The sequence below is a fragment of the Eurypyga helias genome, unplaced genomic scaffold (assembly GCF_000690775.1).
Source record: "Eurypyga helias isolate BGI_N326 unplaced genomic scaffold, ASM69077v1 Scaffold51189, whole genome shotgun sequence".
NCBI lineage: Eukaryota > Metazoa > Chordata > Aves > Eurypygiformes > Eurypygidae > Eurypyga > Eurypyga helias.
Window position 1 is genome coordinate 1 of NW_010271088.1, and position 10,064 is coordinate 10,064.

Sequence of the window (10,064 nt, forward strand, 5' to 3'; positions counted from 1 at the left end):
CAAAAGGGCGGCGGGACCTTCCCTGACTAACGGTGAGGCCTACCCGTGCCATGAGGGGAAGCCGGGTGGGGGTCTCTGGGGTTAGGAGGTCGTGGGGCCTTTGGTGCCCCGGCCCTGGGGGTCCTGCTGCTGCTCAGCACTGGCGGGAAGACATGGAGCTGCTCCTGCTGGACCTTTAGACGTTGGGAAAGTCTGTAAAGGAAATTCCAGTGAAACTCCAATTTGGAGCCTTAAACTTGAAACTGCGCTCGCGTGCTGAGGGCTAGATGCAGTTACTGGAACTCAGGTAGTGGCACAGCCCTCACATGTGTCGTGGCTGCAAGAACTCGAGGTGTAAATTGATGTCAGCAAGAGACGCTACGCACGTGCTGACCTGGGCAGTGTCTGTGCGGACCAGCACAGGCTGCCGCCTCCTGCCGAGATGTTACGTCACCGCGTGGTCTGGGCTGTAGAACGCTACGTGAACCCCCGCTCTAGCGCTTTGCAAGAAAGTAAATACTGCCCTGTACAGTTCCATTAGATCTCTCTCTGCTATTTGTGATGAAGAAGGTGAGAATCTAGCTCAACTGTAAGGCCTAACTATGCCTTAGCGATGTTACCTTTTTCAGTGAAGAAGGTGAGAATCTAGCTCAGCTGTAAGGCCTAAATATGCCTGAGCGATGTTACCTCTTTCAGTGTATGTTGACTTGTTTCTCTCTCTCTTTTAGTCTTTCAGCCTTCGTTTATCCATATGTCAGGGCCCAGTGTAAATTCATTTTTTCTTGGAAATTCTTCAGGAGTGAATTTTTCTATAACTTTAAGCTCTATAGATGAAGAGACAGGTAAGAACAGTTTACCTTTTTTTTTTCTTTTTTCCCCTCACAAATAGCATGTAAAGAAATATGTTTGAATTCTGAGTGATTTTTCTGCTGCTAAAATGGCTGGAGAAACAGCAGTGCACTTCATTTAGTTCCTCAGTTGTTACTGAGATAGGAGCTCCGAAGGGCCTCTACTGATCAAGGCCTCAGTCCTCCTGACTCCTTGTCAGCTGGACCTGAGGATTTGCCTACCTGAAGGCACAAGGGGAGTTTAAATGTACTTCTGATTTTCTAGTCTTGATTCTCAACGACAGTGGAATACTGCTTAAATTTTTGTTTTGATACAGGAAAACTGCAGCTTGCAAATTGCAGTGGAAGTAAAAGAGCTGGTGACTGGAATTTGGCTGTAACACCTGGTGTGGTATGTAAGAAACCGATTCTTCAAAACGGGAAGGACTGAGCTGTCTCATACTAACAGCTAATGAAACACAGGCAGAATGTTGATGTAGTAGGAACCCAGTCTGGATGTCTTGCCCTTGCCTTTTTGCCTTGGCATGTCCTTTGCGTGGATGCCTTTGCTGGAGTTTGCAGAGGTGCAGCTTTGACGCTGGTTCCTTGTTGTTCTCCTCCTCTCCAGAACTGCCTGTGCTTCCTGGCTGGCTGTAGCATTTGAGACTGTTTCAGATCTGTTGGAGGGAGCTGACAGAAATACACAAGTAGTGGTTTTATACAGCGTGAGCTCTGGAACATCTATATTTGTTAGACTTGCCTTGTGTTGTGTTCTATGTAATTCCTTAAGTGTTTTATCAATGCTGCAGTCATTCCAGTTTTCAACTGAAGGCAGCTGTACAGACTGAAATTCGCTGTTCGCTGTCTGTTCTTTTACTTAGAATGGTGTGTGTGGTTTCTGAGGTAACATAGCCTGTGTGCCTGCTTTAAAAAGCCCTGTGTACCGGTCACATCCTCACGTTATTTGCATATCTCAGTAGCAGACCCCGTGTCATTCCACTCTCAACAAATGTCCAGTTTTCTATAGAAAGAAGAGCGCTGCACGGTAGCTCTGACAAAACACAGCGGCACCAACACTTCCCTTTCAGGAAACGACGAGTGCTTGTCAGTAAGAGCAGTTTAATACAAGCTCTCAAACTTTATTTTGGATTTTTTTTCAGGACACTTCCAAAGTGACAGTGAGCTTGACTAGAAATCTGCAGTTGTGTCAGCCGAATGCCACTGACTGCTGCACAAAGCCTCTCTGTGTGCTTGGAGCACTTCAGGTTCTCGCTTGCCGTGATTCAGCGATGCTGGCGCGTCTCCTGATTCAAGCTGAAATATATGCCAACTCTTCCTTTACGGGAAACGTGTCAGGTAAATGTTTGGATATGCTGAAGAAGAAATGGTATTTGGATGCTGAAAATGACACCGAATAATCATTAATGGAATTTTCTCTCTCTCATTTATTATGTATGTGGATTTTTTTTCTCAGAAAATGCAACTCTCATCCCAAACCAGGTGTTTTGGCCATTGGGCTCTTGTCCTTGTGACTTGACAGCTGGAGCTTGCGATGTTCGTTGTTGCTGTGATCCGGTACTTAGTTTGTGTTAAATTTGATTTAAGTGTTTTCAAAATGTCTAGGCTCTTGCTACTGTCTGGGGGGAGAGAGGGGTCGTGAATGCTTCAGACTAGATGGGGCTGGGGGGCTTGTCTGGATTTCCCATTATTTCTAAGAGTAAATATGACCTTTCTCTCCAAAATTGGTTTGACTCCCCTGTCAGTATGACTGTAGTGCCCACGGGGAGGCAGTTACTGTGAGGGAAGGTGACTGTTCTTTCCGTTTCAGGAATGTACACCAGACTTGAAGGAGTTATTCAATGATTCATGTTTCCCTGGCGTGTTTGGTGGGGATGTAAACCCACCTTTTGATCAGCTGTGCTCTTCTCGGCCAATGGAACATGTCCCTGATTGGTTTCCCTACCTTTGTGTACAGTCTTCTCTTAACAATACGCCGTTTCTTGGGTACTTCTATCGTGGCTTGATGTAAGTCTTAAGAAAACTTAGTTTCTCAACACACGTGTTAGGCACGCTGCTGAAAATGTAACCCGTTCTAAAATTGTGCTGGTTTTAGCTGGGATAGAGTTTGTTAATGGAGTTAATGAAAGTTATTTTGAAATTGGAATTTGAAGACATGAACTTTAAATGCAAATGGAGAAATTGGTATTGTATGAGAGCATGTGACACGCAAGCGCATGTGTAATTGTGTGTGTCAGGCAGGGAGTAGAGAATTGTTTAACTTTTAAACTTGGTTGCAGTTCTACACCCAGAGCTCCTCCGTTGAAGATCCCTCTACAAACTCCTCCTGAAAAACCTTTCACTGGTTACAGACAAGGAGATCCAATTATGACAGAAGAAAATGAGTATTTTACCATTCCCCAGGTAACTGCTTTGTGTTTAGGACCTTTTGATTCCTTGTGGTTTGTTTGATAGTCTCCATGTATCACGCTCCTTGTAGTTTTCTACCTGGTTTACTGAGCACTATGGTTGGTTTTCCTTTTGATTCTTAGTGGTCTGGTTGTAGGTTTTTCAGACTCCTTTTGCATTTTAGCGAGACTGGTTGGTTACAGTTACTTGGCCACATTAGGATGAAGCCGTACCAGACATCCACTATTCTGCAGGGTGTGCGTCTTCGGTGTTAACCTCTCTTTTGCTACAGATTGAGGTATTTTGAGAACACATCACTTGTGTGTCAGTGTCCTATGGCTGTAGTACATACTTGCAGCATTTCACTAGCAAAAAATAGTCTTAAAATGAAAAGTAGGGGGTTAGAAATGCATGCAATGTCCTTATTTCTGTTGCACCAACTGCAGCAATCCTTGGCTGGACAGTGTGTTGGAAATGCCCCCGTAGCCTATCTCCGGAACTTTGATGTCAAGTGCCTTACCGATCTAGCGTCTTACAAGGAAGGACCGCCCCGTAGCGTGAGGATAAACGCTGGTGATGGAGGTACGCTGCGTAAGCCCTAACGGGATCCTGCTTTACGTTTCTCGGAGCTGCTGGAACAGAACTGCCTGCTCTGGGCTGCTGAGGGAGCAGCGCCAGGTCGTATCTTTGTTACCGAGTGGCTGTAGTTCAGCATTTGGGCATGTTCTCTTCCTGTTTCTGATGACCTTCTAGCAAGTGTCCCACTGTTTCCCAAGATTTCAGATAGAAGAAATAGTGGGATTGGCCTTTGTTTCCCATTCACTTGTTTCTGGTGACTCATACTGGTTATGGTACACACAACAACAGCACCTCTCCCACCTTGTTTTCAGACTCTTGCAGAGCCCTTTTTCTGTCACAAGGGTGCAGTATTGTCATCTTAGAATTAGGGAGAAGTGGTTATTTCTCTGTATATAATTCTGAAGCATCATTCTGGAGTTTGAGATAATATGATGACCAGCATGCTGGTAATTTATTTTATGCTCTGTAATTGCCTAATTTTGTCTATATTACCTTTGTAAGACCCAGAGATAACTAGATGTGCTCTCAGAATACGTGAACGGTTCGGTCCTTCACCAAAATTGATTTTCTAAGTAATTTTCTACTCAGTTTTCATAACAACAAGGATGTCAGCTTGGGTGTGAAAACCGTGTGTCTGTGTCCCTTATCGGTCGGGACTGTTGCCGCTTTGTTTATCTTTGTTTTTCCTTCTCAGCCTTCATCCAACCAAACATCACCTATAGGACCATCACTGACACGGGCAAGTTCATCACCGGAAGTGGTACGTCTCTTCCATTTAATGAATAGGTTTCTTACCTAACCCAGACTATGTAAGAAGTAAGTTGTTTTGATGCCTGCAGTGGTTACCTGCCACAATTCTTGGGGGGGATCTTGTACTCAAAAAGTAATCTGTTTGGCTTACTGCCAAGCAGAAAGTGTTTAAAGTACCCCAGCTTCATTGAAAGTTGGTCAAGAAATCGGGTGCTTTAGCTTACATTAAAAGTAATTTTTGAGAAGAAAAAAAACAACGACCAACCAAAAGATGTAAGGAATGCTTTACAAAAATCTCCAGGGTGAACATGTAAGTGGGGTGGGCAGAGTACGAGCAGAAGCACATCTCTTTTGTAAGCTCTTGTGCCTTTTTAAGGACGTTCTTCAGGCGATGAAGCAGTTGTTTGAGGGAGAACAGTGGCTCCCAGTCAGCGGGAGGATGATGCAGCACAAATGACACTAATGGAATCCAAGCTAATGTGTTTCTGGGCAGTGATGGCTCCCTGAGGGGGGAGAAATGAAAGCTGAGGGAGTCCCGAGTGCGGAGAAGTGCATCAGCGCGTGATGGAAAGCCTAGTGCTGGGTTCTTCTGAAGGGGTGTAGCTACAAAAGGGCCTGGAACCGCTGATGTCAAAGTGCTGATAAGCTAGGGGGTTGTGCTGTCGTGTTGTCCTGATGAGACGGGACTTTAAAATAAATCCTGGAAAAGAGGAATGGTATGATTTCCAGAATTTTGCCAGTTTTTTTCAATGTGATCTTTCTCATCTGCAGCAACAGCTTTCTAATTAGCAGCATTTTTCGTTATGGCCTTTGTTTTCCTTCTGCAGAAAGACTTCATGCCGCTGAGGTTCTGTGTCACAATGTGACTTTCGCAGAGCATTATACGTTCATTTCGAAAGACAAGAACATAGAGAAAATCAGTGTCACAGTCTTCCTCGGAAGCTTGTGTGACGGAGGTATCGTGGAATTTCTTCTATGATTTTTGATAGACCTTTTTTTCTTCAGCTTGGAAATTCTGTGATAGAATGTGTTATTGACTAATTCCTCTTAAAAATAATTTCCTCTGGACTCTGGAAAGAAAATTTATGGGGCCGATTTCCATTAATTATTTTGAACCTTCTGTTGCTAATGAAGGATGGAAGTTTGTGTCCTACACAGACCATATTTTCTGCCAATTTACAGCATACTTTTGGCTAACGTACTTATTTAAAAGTAAAGCATATTTTTTTGTCTTTTACCAGAAATACTGACACAGAGGTTCACAGTCAAATTCCTAAGTTTGAAGAGTACCGATACAGCAGAGCTGTTTGGGAATCCAGGTATAAATACTTCATTTTGCCTCTTGAAAGTGAAAAGAGAAAACAATATGGTACTATTCAGATTTTTATCAGTGACTGGATTTCATATCTCTCTCCTGCTTCTTGATGCCACTACCCCCCTCCGTCCTGTCTTAATGCACTGCCAGTTGTAGTAGCAGTGCGTGGTTCTCAGGCATTTGTTGCATACAGGTATCGATTGTTTGAAGTGTCTCCCTACCGTAAGGGAAATGTCTGTTCATTTGCTTCAAGATTGCTGACATCTATTATTAAAATGATGCTGATGCTTATGTTGACGACTGACCCTTCTATGTTTAGGTTACCAAGTTGGAAAACCAGTGAGAGCTGCAAATATGAATGTTTCTGATACTTTTGGAAGCCTAAACATTTGGCAGCCAGGTACTGGCTTGTGAGGTTGCAACTTCAGCTGTAGTTAATGCTAAAATGTTGGGGGTTTGTGGTGGTTTTCCTTGTGGTACCTGTTTTAGTGAAGAATCTCTGCTAAGTTTTGCTTTTCTGAACTATTCCCTAGGCTTTGTTCAAACTTTAGCGAGTAAGCCTCTAATACTTGGAAAACTGAACGGACTTGCCTGTATTTGCACTGCGCTACTTGGTGTTTTGCACTGTAATGTTTCTTATTTCTGCACCAAACTGAAGAGATTGACAGCTTGACAGGGGAAAGCTGAAGTCAGATGTTTTGTTTCGTAGCTGGCAGAGGGTTATGTACGTTGGCCACTTACACGCCAGTTTTATTTGGAGTAGATTCGTTCTCTGGGTGCGTCCTAGAAGTTGGTGTTAACGAAGACTGCAGCCTTTTAAGGTGAGCTGCGTAGGTGGACTTGTTTTTCCCTGTGTCCCTCTTGCTGCTGCGGCCACGCTTCTCTACAGGTGCTACTGTCAGTACTGGTACGCTCTTCTGAACTGTTGCTGTGTGCGTTTCGGCTCTCCGCGGTTGGCTGTCTCCCTTTTTTTTAAAAGGGAAGTGACACCAATGGTTTCCCTTGGATCCTCAACTGAGGATTGTGTTGGGTTGGAATGCTGTGCCATTCCTTCCCTTCAGTGGCTAACTCAGCAGTTCCAGTCTGGTTTTGTTCAATGATCACCTCCCTCAGAGGACACGGACCTGGTGGTATTGCAGCGCAGAGTGGTAGATGGCACAGATGTACCTTTTGTGTCACCTTACATTCTTATTTTTCAGAGGAAATGTAACTGAGAAATTGGACTCATTAATACGAGCGACTCACGTGGGAAAGAGGGCCAATTCAAGTTACAGTGAGCTAAATGACTGGGTGGAAATTATACGTAAGTGAGGTTTGTGGTGTTTATAGTCTAAATATGTCCATACGATAAATAGAGCATCTCAAAATAAACCCAAAATGTAATTTCGGATGCCTAAAGGTGCTGATCTGTGTGTCTGGATCCATCCATGTGTGCACACACACATAGCTCAGTATGTATATGGCTGTTGAGCTGATGTGTACTTTACTGTCAGCCTGTGCACGTATGGCTTGGTATTTTAGTCCCCTGTTGATAAGGTGCTCCTTCTCTTTGTCTGCCTTATACAGAGAAAATGCTGTTTCTTTTTCCTGTGTTCCACTTACCAGTATTTCACCGGACTGTAACAATAATATAATTATGGGAAAGGTAATGTTTTCCATAATATTTCCATGTCAGTAACTCTGTTCTACTCCATAGGTCTTGATCCCTTTAATGCTGATACCAGTGTCAGCTCCGGAAGCTTAAAAGGCGTTTGTCCGGGTATTCCTGCGAATCTGCACGTTCGCATCATCTTTGCTGATGTGGGTGCGGTACAAGGGGTTCCCGTCCAACAGATTCTTGCTGTGCAGATCAGGTAGAGAGGCTTGTGTCTCTGGCCATCTGGCAAATAAGTGTTTCATTTTGAGGCTTGCTTACCTAACGTATCCAGATTAAATTTTACAAACAATAGTGTTATTTTCTTATTTCTGTTTTTTTCATGGCTTTTGTTTGTGCAGCACAAGTTCTTCTGATCACCACCTGGTTTGCCTTTCTCCCTCTGAAATGAAAGTTAAAAAAACCCCAGTGGCTAGAAGTAGATAATCTTTCTACTTCACTGCAATACGAAATAAACCCCATGATGCTGCCGGTCGTCGGCATGCGCAGGGCGTTCCGTCAGAAGGATGTTTTGATTTCTTGTCACGTGGTGGAACTGACAACACTGTCCTGTGTGCTGGCCACCCCCACTGCAGAGCTTTTCTTGGGAGCTGTCGTAAAGCCTTTATTCTCTCCTGCAACAGGGATTTTCCACTTTGCAAACGCTTTTTTCCAAGTCAATCCGAATCAAATAAATGGGAACCTGTTCCACTTTACCTCCTTTCCAGGCTTTGCAAGTTCTATCCCTGCGTGGTGCTGAAGATCCTCCTAAATGTGATGTATTTTGTCCCTTTGTCATTATGTTCAGGCTCTAAATTTCCATGTACAGCCCTTGAGTAATAGTTGTGCACGTTCTTGCAGTTACTCAACGGTCATCTGGCAATTCCAGTGCGGGCTTATCTGTGAAAACAACATCAGCTTTCTTCCCATCTCCGCTTCTGTTCAGTTTATTAAAGTACCAGCTCAGCCACCCGTTCCAATGACAAGGTAGTTTCTGTAAAAACATGGCTATGTCATGTGACGTCACGCAGTTTTAACCACTGGAACGTTAAGTAGTTCCTAAACCTGCCCTTTTGTGGTGTTTTGTTTTCTTTTTCCAGATTTCAGATCAATTACACGGAATTTGACTGCAATCGAAACGATGTGTGCTGGCCACAACTTTTCTACCCCTTGACACGGTTTTACACAGGTAAAACCAAGAAGCGACGCAGAACGCCGTCGGCAGGCTGTAGTTCTGAGTTGGAAGGATGCTTTGTAGTGACATGGAATGCTGTAGTTCTTTGAAATGTGGTTGGGGGGTGGAGTTGGAAGGATGTTTTGTAGTAGGGAACTGAAATTCCTCTTTTAGAAAGCACGGTCCAAACAGTGTGTTTAATCTTTTCCTTCCTAACGCATTAGTTTATTAGTTAGATGGTGGGAAAAAGAATTACTAGGAGTACTTTCTGGGTAAGCTTGGAATTTTGTGAGATGCTTGGCTGAGGGAGCTTCTCTGCCAGCCCCCTGTAGCGTTTGGAGGGAGGTGAGCTGTGTGAGGTGAAGGAGGATGTATCGCCCCATGATATTGTTTCCTGTGGTAGCTGTGGTGTGGTCAGCGTGTGCCATTGCCCTGCGAGGGTGGCAGGAGCCTGTTTCTCACTCTGCCAGTACGTGCGTTTCACTCAGCCCATGTGAGCGCCAGTAAAAATGCGCCGTATTGGTAAACAGTCCATTTGACATTTCCTCTGTGTGAAACCGGTTGTGTGAAACCGGTGGATCTGTTTCGTGGGAGACGCGGTAGGTAACGTGTCTGGCATTTCAGAGGGCAGCAAGGCACTTGGACTCCCTTCTGGGAGCTGCGTCAACAGAGGCAACTGCCCATGTTTGTTACCTGCACAACTTCAGGGCCTGAGGTCACACGAAGCAGGGAGTTTCACAAGTATGCAGCCTCTGAATTCCTTGGTTTATGCTCTGTTGTTTTATTCAGGCTGTGCGTGTGTTTTAAGCTGTCTTTCGCGTTGTTGGCTAAACTAAGATGTAGCTCTCGTACGCTTACACTTTTTCTTGTCTTTTTTTTCCCAGGAGAACCATATTCCCAGTGTCTTGCTAAAGGCCTGTCATTGGCATTTCTTGCTTTACTCGCAGCAATTATGAGTAACCCTTTGTTTTCTAAATTATTGAATAGTTCCTTGGTATAAAAATGTTGATGTATAGAAGAAGCACTTCTGTTAATACTTTAAGTACTTTTGGGTAAAATGTACGGATAAATATTCTTGGGCTCTGTAGACATTTTATTTAACGGTACACAAAACGAACGCTCTCACGCTCTACAGAAAATGGTTGTGTTATTTCAAACCAAACCAGAGATACCTTTCAGCGCTCGGAGCGGGGGGTGTCAGCAGGGTGAGCGCTGCACGACCAGGGGCCAGTCCCACCCAGAAGCGACATCCTCATGGACGGGCCCTTCTCCCGTCAAGCGCGTTCCCCTCCTGGTGCAGCGGGCCCAGGCAGCAGTTCCTTTCCGTAGTCGCACCCCCGATGACCGCCTGTTTCTGGAGCAGGGGACAGGGTGCTCACCCCGCTGAGGAGCGGCCGTGCC

The 10,064-nt window shown here is 44.6% G+C and overlaps 1 protein-coding gene across 1 annotated transcript; it reads left to right on the plus strand.

The window, feature by feature from the left end:
• Positions 1–421: 421 nt before the first annotated feature.
• TCTN2 (tectonic family member 2) lies at positions 422–9,657 on the plus strand (the record flags this gene model as incomplete). Its single annotated transcript, XM_010158664.1, has 18 exons — positions 422–491; positions 708–821; positions 1,145–1,218; positions 1,967–2,162; positions 2,281–2,381; positions 2,635–2,831; positions 3,104–3,227; positions 3,659–3,794; positions 4,486–4,551; positions 5,369–5,497; positions 5,783–5,860; positions 6,176–6,256; positions 6,566–6,677; positions 7,056–7,159; positions 7,553–7,709; positions 8,351–8,476; positions 8,590–8,678; positions 9,548–9,657. Coding segments are annotated over exons 1-18 (2,064 nt in total), but the record flags the coding sequence as incomplete, so codon positions are not given.
• Positions 9,658–10,064: the final 407 nt, after the last annotated feature.